The 18,222-nt window shown below is 50.5% G+C and overlaps 1 protein-coding gene across 7 annotated transcripts; it reads left to right on the top strand.

The window, feature by feature from the left end:
- The first annotated feature begins 27 nt into the window (after positions 1–27).
- On the top strand, positions 28–12,218 carry NFE2L1 (NFE2 like bZIP transcription factor 1). 7 transcript variants are annotated; one of them, XM_090290625.1, is made up of 6 exons: positions 28–138; positions 1,662–2,679; positions 7,275–7,490; positions 7,894–7,983; positions 8,208–8,366; positions 9,186–12,218. In XM_090290625.1, the coding sequence occupies exons 2-6, from the start codon at positions 2,170–2,172 to the stop codon at positions 10,524–10,526; spliced, it is 2,316 nt and encodes a 771-aa protein (XP_090146751.1). In that variant the 5' UTR covers positions 28–138; positions 1,662–2,169; the 3' UTR covers positions 10,527–12,218. The 7 variants fall into 7 exon arrangements, with proteins under 7 accessions (XP_090146751.1, XP_090146754.1, XP_090146750.1 ...); XM_090290628.1 differs by lacking the exon at positions 28–138 and adding an exon at positions 447–540 and having other exon boundaries at positions 7,308–7,490; XM_090290624.1 differs by lacking the exon at positions 28–138 and adding an exon at positions 447–540.
- Positions 12,219–18,222: the final 6,004 nt, after the last annotated feature.

The following is an 18,222-nucleotide window of genomic DNA, read 5'->3' as shown; positions in this document are numbered from 1 at the left end:
CTTCCGAGTGAGGTGGGAGGAGGGGGCGGGGAGGGAAGCGGAGGTTCGGGAGCTCTAGGCCGGCCGGTGGCGGCAAGGCCGGGACTCGGTTTGTGGATCTGCCGTGGCAGCAGCGGTGGACGCCACGCTCAGCAGCGGGTATCCGACATAGTCCTTTCCCCGATGGGAGGCGCGCAGCGTGCGGGGCGAGGGTTAGGGGCTGAAGGGCGGCGGGGTGGAGCTGAGGGATAGGAGGCGGGAGAGGGCGGCCGAGCGGGTTCGTGTCGGGGCCTGGCCCTGGGCTTGTCGGGGAGGGGCCGCGCGCCCGAGGAGACTGCCTGCTCCTGGGTGGATTGGCCTGGGGAGGGCTGAGAGCACAAGAAGGCGTGGTGTTAGTCCCGGGCTTGGGCGTGGGGTGGGGCCATAGCGCCGGGCGGGATGGGGTTTGGCTGTAAGGGTGGGTCAAGGCCAGAAAAGTAGCACTTGCTCGTTGCTGCCCCAGAAGGCTAGAAGCCGAGGACCCGAGAGCGGGCATGGCGACTTGGGCTCAGCTGGACTCGGGTATCCGGGGCAGGGTGGGACCAGGCTTAGACCAGAGGCCCCCGGCCTTAACTTGATCTTTAAGGGACTTTGTCCGGTTTCTTGAATTTAATTGTCTTTTGATAGTAATAAATTGCGTGAGAACGGACGGGCAGTGTAAGTTGAAACTGGGTCGCAATTGTGTTTAACCAAGTAAGTGTGTGTGTGTGCGCGCGTGTGCGTGTGTGTGTATGTGTAGGTAGGTAGGGGTATATATTCCTTTGACTCCTTAGGATGAAGTTGGTAGGTGGGTCACAACAGTGAAGAGAGCTATGTTTTGGTTTAAAAGGTTAATAGAAGCTCAGAAGTAGAGACCAGAAACTGAAAGGCAGATTTACTCTCTCCCCACTTGGCTATGGTGGTTGAGAACTTTGCCATATCCTTCTCTTTTGGCTCAGAGGTCATGTGAATGAAAATAAAACCTGCCTATGCAAATTCTGGACCAAAAAATCCTGGCTCAACTCCCCCTCCCATATTCCTCTTTAAGAATCCCCCTTCCTGCTTTTTAAAAATTCTTTATTAATACGAGAGTGATGGGAAAGGGAAATCAGATTTCAAAGTTGAGAAAACAAAAGGTATTATCCTTTTCTGTGAAGTGGTGGCCTGAATGGAACATGTTCTTTTACACTGATCCTTTAATAATCTCTTCCTGCCCTATAGAACTGGGAAGGGACAAAACTGGTAGGTAGTTTTCTCCTGAGGGATGGGCACCAACTTTCCTTTAAGATAGGAAATGGACTTCTCATGCTAAAAATAGAAGCTGGGTAGTGGTGTGTGGGGTAGGGGGGAGGGTTGGTAACTGACAACATCTAAAATATTTTGGATTCCCAGGGCATCGTCTGCTTGTCCACAACAAGCTACGTTTTAGGTAATTGCAAATTTAATCTACAGAAACAGGGATCCTTTGATCCTTTGTGAGTAATACTTCCTTTCATAGTTGTTCTGTCTATAAAAGGTTTTTTTGTGTCAGGGAGTATAATAGTTGACTTTTTTTTTCTTGTTACTCTTGTAAATGTGGCTTTATGTGTTTCCTACCTTCTGCCTTGATCATGGTGTGAAAATTATGGAATCTTATCCTGTTGCTCTTGTGATTCCCATTTCAGGTTTCTCTGGAAACCCCCCTGGTAAGTGTGGAGGAGGCGGGACACTCTGACCCAAGACAAAAGGCCTGTAGCTCCAGCCAAAGAACCTTAGGAGAGAAAAGGAAAAAAAAACAACCAACAACCCATCAGCTGTTCCCGAGAACAGCCTGCAGTGGAATCTACAGAGAGGACAACTAGTGTGAGTGGGGAAGTGACTGTATGTGGACTGTGGAGAAAGTAAGGCACGTGGGCCTTGTGGGCCTGGACTGGGTTAGGAGCAGTTGTACTTTCAGACGTGAGGTGTCGAGAAGGGAAAAGTGAATGTGGTCTGGAGTGTGGCCTTGGCTCCATGGGGTGTGTTTTCCTCTGAGGCCATCAGGGAGCTCAGCCCCCGTGTTCTGCCAGGGTTGGGTACAGGGTTCGGCCCTGAGTGGGGTAACTTGCTGGCTGGAGCAGCAGAGCAGTGGCCTTGATTTGTCTTTTGGAAGATTTAAAAACCAAAAAGCATAAACATTGTGGTCCTTCAGCAATGCTTTCTCTGAAGAAATACTTAACGGAAGGACTCCTCCAGTTCACCATTCTGCTGAGTTTGATTGGGGTGCGGGTGGACGTGGATACTTACCTGACCTCACAGCTCCCCCCGCTCCGGGAGATCATCCTGGGGCCCAGTTCTGCCTATACTCAGACCCAGTTCCACAACCTGAGGAATACCTTGGATGGCTATGGTATCCACCCCAAGAGCATAGACCTGGACAATTACTTCACTGCCCGGCGGCTCCTCAGTCAGGTGAGGGCCTTGGACAGGTTCCAGGTGCCTACCACTGAGGTAAACGCCTGGCTGGTGCACCGGGATCCGGAGGGTTCTGTCTCTGGCAGCCAGCCCAGCTCAGGCCTTGCCCTCGAGAGTTCCAGTGGCCTCCAAGATGTGACAGGCCCAGACAACGGGGTGCGAGAAAGCGAAACGGAGCAGGGATTCAGTGAAGATTTGGAAGATTTGGGGGCTGTAGCCCCTCCAGTCAGTGGAGACTTAACCAAAGAGGTTAGTGGCCACATGGAGGGGTCGGAGGGAGGGACTGGTTGGGCATGGGGGATAACTGTGGTGGTCATAGTACTAAACCCCCCTGTAAAGAACCAGAGAGGTTCTGTTGGGGGGGGGGGGCGGTGTCTCAGACATTGTTCTTGCATAGAAATGAGCTGAATTGTCTGACTAGGATTGGGGGCTGGGAGCATTTCCTGTGTTGAACCATTGACCCACCTCTAAATGTACTGTCAGGGCAGTGGGAGGTTCCTAGAACATGCCAGTGTGTTTACTGCTTGGATTTCAACATGACTTCTGGAGGCCCCGCGGTGGGGGAGGGAGTCATGTTGTGATGGGCTTTGATGCGGTGTGTATCTGTTGCTAAGACACAAATACTTTGTGGACTCTTGCCTTCTACCTCCCCCAACGTCAAAACACACATACATATCCTGAAGTTCCCCTCCTTTGTGGTTAGTCTCGTGTTGTTTTAAAGTCCTGATAAGTACTGTCCTGGGCCTGGGCCAGTGGTAGATTTACGTAGTTGTTCTCGGTCCAGTGAGGATCAAGGCTCCCATCTTTGCTAAAGGCCCACTGCAGGCAGTAGGAAGGTGAGGCCTGGGAGCTAGAAGAGGAGCTGTGTTCTGCTGCCTGTCAATTTGCTTTGAGCTGTCAGAGATCTTTAGCTCCTAACATGTGGCTGACGTGCTGTTCTGGGCCCAGTGATGCAGTTGCCTTTAATGTTGTGAATGGCTGCTGCTGCCCTTACCCCACCAACATGGTGATAATCGATGGCTTTGAGCTCTGGGTTTGGTCCTGACTTGCCGCTTAGCCTCAAGGAGCGTTTTAAAAAAAAAGCCTAGTGCAGTCTCCTGGCCATTAGGGAAAGAGAAGATTGGATTGCACTGGGTTGGGTTTTCCAGAGCTGAGTGTTGGGAGTGGGGAGAGGGGTTGTAAAAAATGTCACAGATGGTGAACTTGCCTTTTTCTGTCCACCAGTCAGACCAGGTTTTGCCTTCTGTTCTGCACTTGAGCTCAATTCTCCGAATGTTAGTGACTGTCAAAGCATATGGCTTCCTCTGGATTGGAGGTCCTAAACTGGGGGGGACTTTGCTCCCCAGGGGACATGTGGCAGTATCTAGAGACAGTTTTTGTTGTCACAACTAGAAGAACTGCTATTGGCAGTAATGGGGAGAAGCCAGGAATGCTGCTAAACTTCCTAAACAGCATAGGACAGTCCTCAAATGACAGACTGATCTGGCCCCAAATGTCAGTATTGCCAGGGTTCTACTGCCCAGCTGGCTCGTACTGGATCTGCATTGAAAGAGGCTAGAATTATCTGAACACAGAAGTGCATCTTTTCTTAGATTCTTACAGTGCCACTGGGAACTTGAACCTCTTCTGCTTCTTCTGCCTTTTCCCTTCAATGGACTCCCAGTATGCCTCCCAGCCTCTTGTCCTCCTGCTCCCCAAAGGGTGGGTGTCACTGGGCTTGCTCTTGGGAACCCTGTAGGGGTAGCTCCGTTCCTCTTCCTCCTGGGAGCTCTCTTGGGATGGGGTGTTTTGGATACAATGTGGATGGGTGGGACTTTGACCCTGCTTTCCTCCATTTTTTGGCCTTCATGAAGGTTGTTTTCCCTGACACCAGGCCTTCACTGCTCCCTTTGGCGGCTGGTGGTGGGTCAGTATTAGAGGCCCAGGCTGGGTATGGGGGAAGGGAAGATTATTATGTGTCTAGAACAACATTTCCTCAGCAACTCATGGATAAAAATACCCAGGTCTAGAGCATGTGACAGGCATTGCTGAAGCTGGTATTATCCCCGGGTGGCAGTGCTCCCGTGCTGCCAGGCTGTGCGATGGACAGCCATAGCCCAGGCCCTTGTCAGGGATAGGATTCCCCTCGAGGCTGGCACTCTGCCCAGAGTGAGGGTGGCCTGTGTACAGCTCTTTGCAGGCAAGGAGCAGACTGTGACCAAGGAGAACATACTGTCCCTGACCTGACCTTAGGCTCAAGGAGAGCTCCAGTGAGGGTGAGAGTCAGGACTGGGATCCTCATTTTGTCAGGGGCTTCTCTCCTGCTCTTTAGAGACGTGGGCTAGGCATGGGGCAGAGATGCAGGGTAGAGAGAGCAGGGGCTGGTCGTGGCCAGTTTCAGAACACCTGTCTACTTCAGGGCTGGCCTTCGGGCTCACATCTTCCTCTTGCCTGGGGCTAGGCCTGTTCAGCACTGTGACGGCGCTGCACATGTGCAAGTGGCATTTTCCCCTCCTCTGGTCTGGCCTGTTATAGGGTGACAAAGACCCTGGCGCAGATTGGGTCTGGGTGCACTGGGCTCCTGTCCAGCTGGCTTGTGATCCTCGGGCTTGAGGACAACTGGCCACAGCCCTCGTGAGGTTGGGGGAAACAAACTCCTTCCACTTCCAGGGGACAACTTAAATTCCCGCAGAAGCTTCAGGAGGAGTGTCTACCCAGTCCTGAGGGGGCTGGGTGAGCAGGATGCGACTGAAGGGAGAGTGGCACCCCTTCCCCCCAGGGCGCTCTCACTGCGCCACCCCCGCTGGCTGACTGGGCTGGGTGGGGCTGCCCGCCTCTGGGTGCGTCTCCTTGAGGAGACGGAGGCGGCTCAGAGATGGGCTGGTTCCTTGCGGCAGCTTCTCCTGCGGACCTGGTGCAGAGATTGGCTGCAAGCTGCAGCTAGGTAACAGGCGGTGGGAGGGGATTGGCTCTTTCCGCATCTCCAGCGGAGACTTGGGGGAGGAGATTGGCTCTCGTCGCATCCTAGGTAACGACAGTGGGAGGGGATTGGCTCTTTCCGCAGCCCAGCTGCTGACCTGGGGGAGGGGATTGGTTCTCTGCAGCCTCAGCAGTGACCTGCGGGGTGGGAGGGGGAGGGGATTGGCTCCTTGCTGCAGCCTAGGTAACAAGTTTGGGGGGCGTGGGGAGGGGGAGAGAGGGAGGAGTGGGAGGATAGGCCCAGGAGGCAGCTTGCTTTCCTCTGCAGCCTGAGCACGGAGCATGGGGTGGGAGTCCCATCTCACTGCAGCCTCTGCGGTGAGCTCAGGGTGGGGGCTGCTGGGTGCCTGAGTGGAACTGGGGTTGTGAGGTGGGAGGGGGCTACTCAAGGATGGAGGAAGAGGGCTGGGCTGGGCCGCCCAGGCAGCAGTGCGGGCGGGGCACCTCCTCAGGCCCCTCGGAGCTAGCTCGGGGCCACCCTTCCAGCCTGGTGTGCTCCCTGCAAGCCAAGAGCTCCTTGCAGCCCCCTGTCCGGCTTCCCCGCACCGGCTGCCCCGGGGCTCATCTTGGAGACCATGACCCGCCTGGACCGCAGCTCGCACAGTGGTGGGGGCCCTGCCAAAGGGAGCAGGCCCCTTAACTCTTTGCTGGCTGGTCACCGGGTGGCCCAGCCCCCCTCTGTTCCTGGGTCCAGGGCTTCTGTTCAGGTTGGTGTGTGTGGGGAGACCAAAGGGAGAGGTACACGTGGTGGGAGGTCTTAGGACCAGGGAGGGTAATGGTGGGAAAAGGATACCTTATCAGGGCTAGGGGAGGTGGGTCTAAGAATATTGTTTTCTGAAAACTGTCGTCTTTTTAACCTTTGAACAGAAGGCAACAGTGTAGGGTTTCTTTAGCCATAGGGGTGCAGCATGTGTAGAAAAGCCCAAATAGCTCTTATTTATTGGGGTTCTATGCTGGTGGCAATGGGGGTGGCAGTTGCTACAGGAACTGATCAGGAGCCACCAGGGTAGGGCAGAAGGGAGGTGTTCGGTACCCGAGGCAGCAATTGTGGCCAAGTGATGGGGCCGTGTCCTTGAGCGGAGTGACTGATGGGAGTCAGTGAGTTCTGGGGTGTGGTAAGGGAGTGAGAGCTCTGGTGTAAGGGGGCACCGTGGAGCAGGCCTTGGCAGGGGTGGGGTGCCCAGTGAGGATCAGCTGACTGCTTGAGGCTCTCCTGGGGATCGGCAGCCTGCTAGGATCAGCTGAGCGTAGGGGTTCTGACAGGGATGGATCTTGAGGTGAGCCTTGGTTTTAAGTTATTGGTGTTCAGCCTTACTCCTGCCTCAGCCGGGGAAGGGGGAATGACTAGGAAGGGCTGGAGACCGCCTGTCGTTGTCATTGGTTGCATCAGGTGGTTGTAGATGCAGGGATTTTCCTCTCCAGCCCACCCCACCCCTTTATGCAAATGAATGGCACCATAGGCTGATGCAAGCCTGGCCACCCCGAAGCAATTCTGCATGACAATTCGCCCTTGCTTGCTGTGGCCAGCTTCCTACAAACCATGTTTCAAGGGATTCCTGTTCCCCAAACGAGAAATGTCTCAACTTGCCCCTTCCTCCTTAGGTGAGGCGGCCCTGCCTTTTGGCCGGCCTCTGTTTCTGGTTCAGATCCTAATCCCACAGACCTATACGGTGATGGTCATGCTAGTGGTTTTTGCTAGCTCCTGGTTTTTTTTGAAGGCTGGTATCTAGAAATGGATAGATGAAGCCTTGCTGGCACAGAGTGGCAGGGAGCAGAGACTGGAGGGAAATATTTGGAGTGATGCTCGGAAGGACCTCTGAGAGGCAGGGCAGGGAGGGAGGGGCCTCTGGACCCATGGGCTAAAGTCATGGTGATCTGTCTTTCAGGACATAGATCTGATTGACATCCTTTGGCGACAGGATATTGACTTGGGGGCTGGGCGTGAAATTTTTGACTATAGTCATCGCCAGAAAGAGCAGGATGTGGATAAGGAACTGCAAGATGGAACGGAGCAGGAGGACACCTGGCCAGGCGAGGGCGCAGAAGTTCTGGCACGAAACCTGCTAGTGGATGGAGAAACTGGGGAAAGCTTCCCTGCCCAGGTACTCTCACCTCTGCTCAGTCCTGGAAACTTCCTGGAGAAGGCAGTTGTGTCCGTGGGATGGACCTGAATGTTTATTTTGGGTTGAGGTCTCTCAGTCACAGTGAGTGGGCTGAGAAAGGAGGAGTGGATGAGCAGAACAGAGGCAGAGGGGCCAGGCCTTGGTAACAAACAGCACGGAGGAGGCAAAGCACCTAGCAGATTCCTACTTGCGTCAGGACTCTTCCTCTCCTCTGGAGTTTGGGACTTAGGGATAGTCATTTGCCCGGAATGGGGGGAGAGTGTAGGCCTGCAACCACGTAGGTGGTCCTTCAGCATCCCCTTGGGAAAGCTGAGGAAGAGGCTTCAAGCCTGCAGGCAGCCAAAGCCCAGATGAGTCAGACTTACAGTTGCTGTTGCCACAGGTGCCTGGTGGGGAGGACCAGACAGCCCTGTCCCTGGAAGAGTGCCTTAGGCCATTGGAGGCCACCTGCCCCTTTGGGGAGAATGCTGAGGTGAGCAGGACTCCAGGAAGAGCCCCCCAAGCCAGCAGGGCAGTCTGCCCAGTGCTCCTCTGTGGGTGCCTGAGGGGCCAGCTCTTGGTACTGGCCTTGTCCTGGCTGCTGGGGCTGAAATCAGAGGAAGGGAGAAACAGAGCCGCAGGTGGTAGTCTTTTGGAGGAGAGCAGAAGGCTGGTCTTTCCCTTTTTCTCTGTTAAAGTCTCTGTGTTTTGCCCTAGTTTCCAGCAGACATCTCCAGCTTAACAGAAGCAGTGCCTAATGAGAGTGAGTCCCCAGGTCTTCAAAACAACCTCTTGTCTCCTCTCCTGACGGGGACAGAGTCACCATTTGATTTGGAACAGCAGTGGCAAGATCTCATGTCCATCATGGAAATGCAGGTAAGACTGTCAGAACAGGGCACAAACCTATTTGACTTTTTGTGGGGTGTGTTAGCACTCAGCTGCTTTTCCCCCTCTGAAAAGAGAAAGCCTAACATCTCTATCTGATCCATAGGAAAGTGGGAACACTGAGAGGTAACTGTCTAGGTGTCTCCCTGGGGTAGTAGGGGTTAGAGTCAGGAGCGGGGAGTGGGGGTTAAAACCCCAGGGCTTGAGCCTTTTAGAGTGGGCCTGCCTCCGAGGCACACTGTCTTCCTTTTCTCCTCCTCTTGGCGGGGGTGGGGGGTGGGGGGGGCGCTTCCAAGGTTTAGGATTAATGAAGGCTGACAATCATGCAGTGCTTTACAGCCAGTCATCCTCTCACTGGGCCTTGCAATCATCTAGTCAGCCCTTTGTTATTTTAAAGGCGAGGAAATGGAAGCTCAGAGAGGCTAAGAGATACACCCATGGTCACAGAGCAAATGCAGCTAGGTTTTCTCATTCCAAGGCTTGATCTTTTTATGGAGCTGATTTTGCAGTGAAGAGATAGTCAGTGTTAGATGTTTTCTTAAGTCTCCTTCCAAGATGGGGAACAGTATGGCCAAACATGAGCTGGTCAGTCCTGCATTGGGGTGGAGTACATGGGGAGGAACCCATCTTTGCCAGGCCTAGTGGACCAACCAGGGCCAGGAGCTGATACTGAGGGCTCTGACTTTCAGGTTCTTGTCTTTATATCCATCCAGTTGTGCCCATGCTGGGTGCCTGCTAGTGTAAGCCCTCAGCCCCACCTGGGGAGGGAGTCTGCTCTGAGTGAAAGGTGACACTCTTCTTCCCTCCCAGGCCATGGAAGTGAACACATCAACCAGTGAGATCCTGTACAGTGCCCCTCCTGGAGACCCACTGAGCACCAACTATAGCCTTGCCCCCAACACTCCCATCAATCAGAATGTCAGCCTGCATCAGGCGTCTCTGGGAGGCTGCAGCCAGGACTTCTCGATCTTCAGCCCCGAGGTGGAGAGCTTGCCTGTGGCCAGCAGCTCCACTTTGCTCCCTCTGGTCCCCAGCAATTCCACCAGCCTCAACTCCAGCTTTGGCTCTACCAACCTGGCGGGTCTTTTCTTTCCGCCCCAGCTCAATGGCACAGCCAATGACACCGCAGGCCCTGAGCTGCCTGACCCACTTGGGGGTCTGTTAGATGAAGCCATGCTGGATGAGATCAGCCTGATGGACCTGGCCATTGAAGAAGGCTTTAACTCCGTGCAAGCCTCCCAGCTTGAAGAGGAATTTGACTCTGACTCAGGCCTCTCCTTGGACTCCAGCCATAGCCCTTCTTCCCTTAGCAGCTCTGAAGGCAGCTCTTCCTCCTCCTCTTCCTCCTCCTCCTCCTCTGCTTCTTCCTCAGCCTCTTCCTCCTTTTCTGAGGAAGGTGCTGTTGGCTACAGCTCTGACTCTGAAACTCTGGATCTAGAAGAGGCAGAGGGCGCTGTGGGCTACCAGCCTGAGTATTCCAAGTTCTGCCGCATGAGCTACCAGGATCCGTCTCAGCTCTCCTGCCTGCCCTACTTGGAGCATGTGGGCCACAACCACACGTACAACATGGCGCCCAGTGCCCTCGACTCGGCTGACCTGCCACCACCCAGCACTCTCAAGAAAGGCAGCAAGGAGAAGCAGGCTGACTTCCTAGACAAGCAGATGAGCCGGGATGAGCATCGAGCCCGAGCCATGAAGATCCCCTTCACCAATGACAAAATCATCAACCTGCCTGTGGAGGAATTCAACGAGCTGCTCTCCAAATACCAGCTCAGCGAAGCCCAGCTGAGCCTCATCCGGGACATCCGGCGCCGGGGCAAGAACAAGATGGCAGCACAGAACTGCCGCAAGCGCAAGCTGGACACCATCCTGAACCTGGAGCGGGATGTGGAGGACCTGCAGCGTGATAAAGCCCGGCTACTGCGGGAGAAGGTGGAGTTCCTCCGGTCCCTGCGGCAGATGAAGCAGAAGGTCCAGAGCCTGTACCAGGAGGTGTTTGGGCGGCTACGAGATGAGAATGGGCGACCTTACTCACCCAGTCAGTACGCTCTCCAGTACGCCGGGGATGGCAGTGTCCTCCTCATTCCCCGCACCCTGGCTGACCAGCAGGCCCGGCGACAGGAGAGGAAGCCAAAGGACCGGAGAAAGTGAGCCTGGGGCGGAAGGGGGGTTGACACTCACCAAGATAGAAACTGGAGAAGGGCTGGGCCTGGACCTGGACCTACAGCAGGGGGACTTGAATGCCTTCTTACCAATAGATCTTCTCAGATGGGACGACTGTCGGTCAGTGGAAGAGGCGGGCACAGGCGCTGTCTGGCCCAGCTTCCCCCACTGGGGAGAGTGGAAGTAGCCAGACTGGGTGGACAGGGTCTTCACTCATCCCCCTTTCATTTGAGGGAAGGGGTGGGGTGGCGATGGCATTTGATGGGAGACTGACAAAAGGGAAGGAAGGGACTTGTGAGAGGCAAGTAGTAAAAAGTCTCATTCCAGGAAGAAAGGAAGGAAAGAAACCAAAAAAATCAAAGCTTGAAGAAAAAAGTGCAGGTTAAGATTGAACTTGACCAGGATTCCAGGCGGCAGGTTTTAGGTGGGACTGGGTCATTGGTGTGAGTAAACCCCACTTCACCCCAGGGAAGGGGTGGAACAGACAGGGTGGGCTCTGGGAGGGGCTTTGTGAACTCTCTCTGCTCCCACACTTTGGCATCCCTAAAGGGGAGCTTAGATATCTCCTTGAATGTTGCAATGCCGGAGCCACTGGGACCCAATACTAGCTTGGAGGGTTAGGGTTAAAGGGTGGAGTGAACAGGAAAGGATCACAAGGCCCTGTGTTGCAGCAGCCCCAACACCAAGCATGTCACTCACTGCCCTGCCACTCCATCTCCTTTGGTGCCCAGTCACCCCTGAGCTGAGGCTCCCACAATTCCATCAGAGCCTGCATGCAAATGCTGTTCCCCTCACCGGTTGCCCAGAGCTCTTCTGCAGCTGGGGTGCTGACAGTGCCCCCCAGTGATGGGCCTGCAGTCTTCTGGGGCCTGCTTTGAGGCAGGGGGATGCTGTGGAGAAGCCAGGCAGTATTCAGCACAACACTGGGGAGTGACCCCCTCAGGCCTCCCACTAACTGGGCTTGTCACTGGAAAAGACAAACTACAAAACCCAGCAACAACAAATAGTCCTCTTAGTTTCCTGTGCTTTTTTTTTTTTTTTTTCTTTAAGGGCTTGAGCCCTGTTTCACTTATAGGGTCTAGAATGCTTGTGTTGAGTAAAAAGGAGATACCCCAATATTCAAAGCTGCTAAATGTTCTCTTTGCCATAAAGACTCCGTGTAACTGTGTGAACATTTGGGATTTTCTCCTCCGTCCCAAGGTCTCTGTCTGCTTTCTTTTTTTGGGTGTCTTCCTAGGAGAATGAGAAGTGCATGTAATGGTGGTTGAGAGCACTTTGCCCCAGCCCAGGCTCTTGGCTACAGGCAGCTTCTCAGCACCCCCACCTCACCAAGGGCTCCTGGAGGACTGCCTGGGGGAGGCAGAGAAGGGAAGTGCCAAGGTGGCCATGTGGTTCCAGGACCAGTGTCTTTATTTTTAACTGTTTGCTACTGCTGCCCCCCCATCCCTGTCTGGAATAACAGAGTGAGTTGAGTTGGGGAAGTGCTGATTCTCCCCATTTGGTGTGGGGGTGGTAGTGGACAACACATTAACTGAGCAGTAGGGGCCTGGGAAGTGCTTTTATAAATTATTTTCCTTGTAGATTTTATTTTTAATTTATCTGTGACCTGCCAGGGAAGGGAGAGGAGAGAGAGAAGAGTTGTGAACACATGACAAAATAAAATAAAATGGATGATACGTTCTCAAGTGCAATTTTTCCCTATCTTGAATTTAAACAGTAAATAAGCCTCGTGAGGGCTGGCCATTGTGTGGCTAAGGCAGGGGAAGTGGGGAGGTTGACAATGAGTAACCTAAGACAAAACAGTTTTTTAAAAAATATATGCTTTATTGACTATGCTGTTACAGTTGTACCAATTTCTTTTCCCTTTGTTCCCCTCCACCCAGTGACCCCCCCTCCCTCCATTTGTCCTCCCCCTTAGTCCATGGCCATTGGTTGTACATATAGTTCTTCTCAACATCTTCCTGTCTACTCCACTCCCTCCTACTATGCTTCTTAATTTCTGTACCATCTCCCTTCCTTTCCACCTTTCCCCTCCCCGCTGACCTCCCCCCAAAATGTTCCCCTTACCTATAATTCTTTTTCCACTCTCGTTGCCTACTTAGTTTGCCTTTGTTTTGGTTCCCTAGCTTCTGTTGTTGGTTGTTGTGATACAGTTTTCATTTTAATGTTCATAGTTTTGATCCTCTTTCTCCTAAACAAGTCCCTTTAACATGTCATATAGCAGTGGTTTGGATCTAATGAACTCCTTCAGTTTTACTTTGTCCTGGAAGCACTTTCTCTGCCCTTCTATTCTGAATGACAGCTTCGCTGGATAGAGTAATCGTGGCTGTAGGTTTTTGCTTTTCATGACTTTGAATATTTCTTGCCAGTCCCTGCTTGCCTGCAGACTTTCTTTTTAGAAATCAGCTGGAGTCTTATTGGGACCCCTTTGTATGTAATTCTCTTCTCTTGCTGCTTTTAAGATTCTCTTTATCCTTAATTTTTGACATTTTGATTATAATGTGTCTTGGTGTGGTTCTCCCTGGGTCCAGTTTTTTTGGAACTCTCTGTGCTTCCTTGGCCTGTAAGTCTATTTCCTTTTCCAAGTTAGGGAAGTTCTGCTTTGTTATTTTTTCACATAATTTTTCAATTTCTAGTTCTTCACCTTCTGGCAATCCTATGATTTGGATGTTGGCCCACTTATAGCTGTACCATAGGTTTCTGAGCCTCTCCTCATTTTCCTCACTTCTGATTTCCTCTTTCTGCACTGGTTGACTGTTTGTTCCTTCCCTATGTTCCGATTTGTTGATTTGATCCCTGGTTTTCTCTCCCTCACCACTAGTTTTGTATGTGTTTTTGTTCATTTCAGCAGGACTAGCCTTCATTTCCTTCCCTGTCTTGTTTAAGATCTGCTGTCAAGTCTGTAAGCATTCATATAACCAAAGCTCTGAACTGTGTCTCAGAAAGATTTCCTACCTGCTGCTTTGTTAGATTAGATATTTGCTGGCTGGTCAACTTCATGACCAGGATCTCTATCATGATCTGTGCCATCCTGACAGTTTTGTGTTTTACCTTTGCTTCCTGGGTGGAGCTGTCATACCTCCTATGCTATAGGGGGCAGAGCCCCGTGCACACGTCACAACCGGGCGACCCTTCTCACCACGCTGTGGTGTTTTGTGTTGGGGCGGGGGTCCAAGATGAATTCCTGCCGTTCACTCCACGCTGAGACTGGGAGCCTCCTCCTCCATCCCCACCCCCTCCAGGCCTCACAGTCCAAGGCAATGAGAGTCTGCCTTCCCTGGCATTGGAATCGCAAGCTGATGGGTCTGATCTGCAGCCGGGGGTGCTCCCCAGGTGCTTCTCGCCTCCCCTTAAATACGGGTGTCTGTGCTTACCGCAGTCCTGCCGCTGTTGCCACGCCAGCACAGCTTGACCTCTCCACCCCTGCTTCGCCCCTCCTACCCATCAGACGAGCACCACTTGTTTATAACTTCATACGTTGGACTTCCATGTAGCTTTATTTTCTGGAACTTCTGGTTATTTCTGGTTTTGCGGTAGTTGTATTTCTTCTTAGTTGTGGAGGGAGACAGAGCGTGTTGGTCTAGGCTTCCATCTTGGCTGGAATGGTCGACAAAGCAGTCTTAAATACTGTATTAATAAACCTTTCGAGCAGGTGTTATGTACCTCTTTACAAGGTTTAACAGCTCAATCCTCTCAGAAGATTGAGGATCCATTTGGCCTTTTTCATTGGGCTAGGCTAGGTGGAGGTAGTATCACCTGGCCCAGCTCCATATTACCTGTCCACCTGCAACAAATTGCATTATCTTGGCTGTACTGTTACTTCTCTGGTGGCCTCACCTGCGAAAGGGTTGCAGAGCATTGGAATGTGGTCACACTGATAACTGTGGTGGTGAAAACCTGAGAAATCAACAGGACCAACACATGCCAGGTGCTTCTGTTTAACAGCATAGGGCCAGAGATCTTGAGAAACAGGAAACTAGACTCCAGATTTTGAGGCATCAGAAAGCCCCAGCTGAGGTGACCAGAATCTGCTTTCCCTTCAAAAAATTTGACAATTCAAGCCTTTGAAGTGCTGAATGGGGCAAAGTACTGGGGGGTTTCTGGAACTAACACATGCCCATCCTGAGGTAGCAAATGCCTGAATGAAGAAAGCTCACTGGCAGGCTGAGATTACTGGACAAGGTTTACCACCAGAAGCTGTGATTCTTAATGCTGTGATCTTGAATTCCCCTGTATCACTGTGTGACCTGGCTCAGCCTAGTGCTTCGATGCTGCTGCGAGTCTGTCTAAGGAGTGGAATAGAATTCCAGGAATAACATTATTTCTTAAATTTGTTTCAGTTTACAATGGCTTTCACCCCCATCTCTAGTTGGAAAGGGTTGGTCTTATAAACAAGCTCTTCCCTAATTAGGAATTAAGTAATATTTGTCAGCCAGATAAAACCAAGATTCTTAAAGGGAAGAAAAAAACTAAAAATTAAGTTTGAAAAACTAATTCATACTGATAAAAAACGTAAGTTATAAGAGTAAACTGACAAGTAAAATTCAGAGTAATGTTTTTGTATCCCTTCTAAAACTGTGTATTTTGGTCTGTTTAGTATACTCTTAGACTGTAACTTTTATCTTGTTTTGTAACTTTTTTTTTTTTAGCTTAACAGATATAAACATTTTTCACAAGAAAAATCCTCCCTCACCCCCTTTGCTAGTGTTACCTCTCCTCTGAGAAAGTATTTTTGCCACCGCCTCTGCCATGTCCCCGTATGGAGAGATGTACAGTTGTGTCTAGGATCACACTGATGATTAGCTGAGGCTTTGGGCCAAGTTGGTCAGCACAGCTGTGGGGCTGACCTCTTTTGCTGCTGGCAGGTGGCATTGGTGTTCAGCTCAAGGATTTTTCTGGCAGGAAGATATGAAGACTCAAGTAAGGCCTGTGAAAGAGCTGTTACACCTAAGACAGGAAGTGAGAAGAGATTCTAGGGTAGGCGAGGAGATGAGCAGGCTTCAATCATTAACTAAGGACCAAACTTTAGCGTGACCTGCTTGGGTGGAGGTAGAAGGTTTGCTTGCTTTGTCTTGACTTTTTTCCGCAGTCCTAGGCTTCATTCAAGCCAATCTTCCATACATTTTAATTCATGTGAGATGGAAATAGACCCAATGTTTCAACATCTGCCCCGCACAGATCTCACCAATGAAGTGGGTGGGAGGAGTGCTATAGTGATCTAGAGACGGTGTCTGCAAGACCTGGCGTCCATGGACGACTCCCTACCTTAGTAGGGAAAGCTAAACAGCAGCTAGTCAAAACAGCTGGCTGTCAGGCAGGTACCTTCCAAAGACCCCTGTCTTCTTCAGGATGCCCTAGTCCCTTTGACAACCCCAGGTTACACCAGGCCTTGCTGCTCTACATTTATTTGGCAAATAGCTGGAAAAACAAGCGTCTTTCAGGCAAAAGAACAGCCCCACCACTCACATCTCCTACACCACATCCAGTAGGCTCTGACCTATAGCAACAGCTTTAGATGCTCAGACTAAATTAGTAGTTTTAGGTCTACTCCAGCCAGAAGTTCGTTTCCTTAATTGATCCTATCCGTATACAAATACAGGTACAGATTTGCGTCTGCCTCTCTGGAAATCGGTTTTCCCAGCCAAGTGCAGAAATTCTCTAGCAAAACTCATGTGCTTGATTATCTAAGTGGTTAAGCCTTGTTTTCTTATTGACTCATCTGGGAAGTGAATAAGGACCCAAAGACCTCTGACTTGGCATTTTATCAGTGTACCCAGAACAGGAACCCTCTTTCACTCTTCCCTTCTTCTCACACAGAGGTCAGTGATCCTCCTTGCCTCTAGGTTTGACTTCATCATGGAGCATGTAGGGATTCTGGGGAATACATGGGACCTTAACACCTGATTTGAGTTCTTATTCTGTCCAGAGATTCTTTCAAAGTTCACACCTGCCTGAATTAACTGAGAAACAGAATCAGTGCACAAAGCTGTCTCCTGAGTAGAGTATGGGACCTTGCCAAAGAGGTGTGTTTTCAAAATCAGCTGGATAGCAACTCTTACTTTCCTTTTTGAGTACAGAAAAATACCAATGATAGTCTTAAAGTTTGTTCTTTTCCAGTCTAACTTTAACTGCAGACTGGAGGTAGGTTGCACAGTATTTGTAACTTCCTTCCAGATGCTATTTCGGCCAAGGAAACAAAACCTAGTTCAGTTCACATGGAGAGAGGTGGAGGAAGACCAAAGAGTCTGTGCTCTGACTTTCCCTGAGCCAGGCCCCAGAGTTGCCCAACTTGACCCCACGCTATGCAAACTAAACAGGGCAAGATTGGTCAAAGTCAACTATGACTGAAAAATCCATATGGGGTAAACAGTGGCTTTGGTACTATTACCACCGTGCAAAGCAACGTCACAGTGCAGACCCACACCTGCTGTTGAATATTTTAACAATTTATTTAAAATAACTAGAGAATTTCTGCACTTGGCTGGGAAAACCAATTTCCAGAGAGGCAGACGCAAATCTGTACCTGTATTTGTATATGGATAGGATCAATTAAGGAATTGAGCATATATTGTAACTTAATGTTTTAATCTTACCTCGGAGTTCTGCCGCCTAACTGGCCCAAAGAAAAAAAGCCTGACTACAGCTGACCCTTGAACAATGTGCTTGAATCACAAAAGTCCACGTATATGTGGATTTTAAAAATAACTTTTTCTCTTTAAGAATACAGTATGTAATATATATTACATACAAAATATGTATTAATGGGCTGTTTGTTATTGGTAAGGCTTCTGGCCAACAGCAGGCTATTAAGATTTTGGGAGTCAGGTTATATGTGGATTCCAGCAGTGTGGGGAACGGTGTCAGTGCCCCAACCCCTGTGTTGTTAAAGGGTCAACTAACTACTTCTCTACTTGCCCCCACAGAGCAGGGCCAACTATGCTCGTCATTCCTGTAAATGGTTTTACTTCAGATTTCATTTGCTTTCAGTATTCAGCAGGAAGCTCTCAAGGCCAAGGTCACTTTAAAGTCATCCATAAAAGATAAGCAATTTGAACACATTGGCTAGGAAAGCAGTTAACTTTTGGAGAAAAAGTCAGTGCTGGATGGTCAAACAAAGGGTGATGTACAGATCAGAGACTGATGTGTCTGGGGATCTTTTAAGCTCCTTTATCAAACTTCCTTATCCACACACCAAACACCAGGATGCCCCTGCTTGATTGCTTCCTATTGCTACAAGGCGAGGTGAAGCCAGGTTGAATGCTGGCCTGGTACTGATACTAGTATTTCAAATTCTAGAGGAGGGGAAACACTGAGTCTGGACTTAATTCAGTCCTATCAGGTCTAAATTTTTAAATGAGAACATCCTCATGAAAAGATCCAACTTGCAGATCAAACTAATACTAATACCAGTCAGATAACCTGATCAGATTATTTTGATCTCAGACAGAATCCAGCTCCATACATAATTCAAGATCTGGAGCCATTGCAGAAAATTTGCATTTCAGAGTTCCAATTCCACCAAATTATTTTGTATATGGGCTGCCAAACGAGCACACCACCAAATTATTTAGGAGTAGCAATTTCCTCTATCATTTTCCCGTTCTGTATGAGGGAAGTAATTACTTTATAACACAGATTCCCAATGCCACAGTCCAGACTATAAAAATGTGCTGAGCATACATGG

Source organism: Furipterus horrens, unplaced genomic scaffold (assembly GCF_987537825.1).
Source record: "Furipterus horrens unplaced genomic scaffold, mFurHor1.1.pri manual_scaffold_11, whole genome shotgun sequence".
Lineage (NCBI taxonomy): Eukaryota > Metazoa > Chordata > Mammalia > Chiroptera > Furipteridae > Furipterus > Furipterus horrens.
Note: the sequence above shows the minus strand (reverse complement) of the source record. Positions and strands in the feature narration are given on the sequence as shown.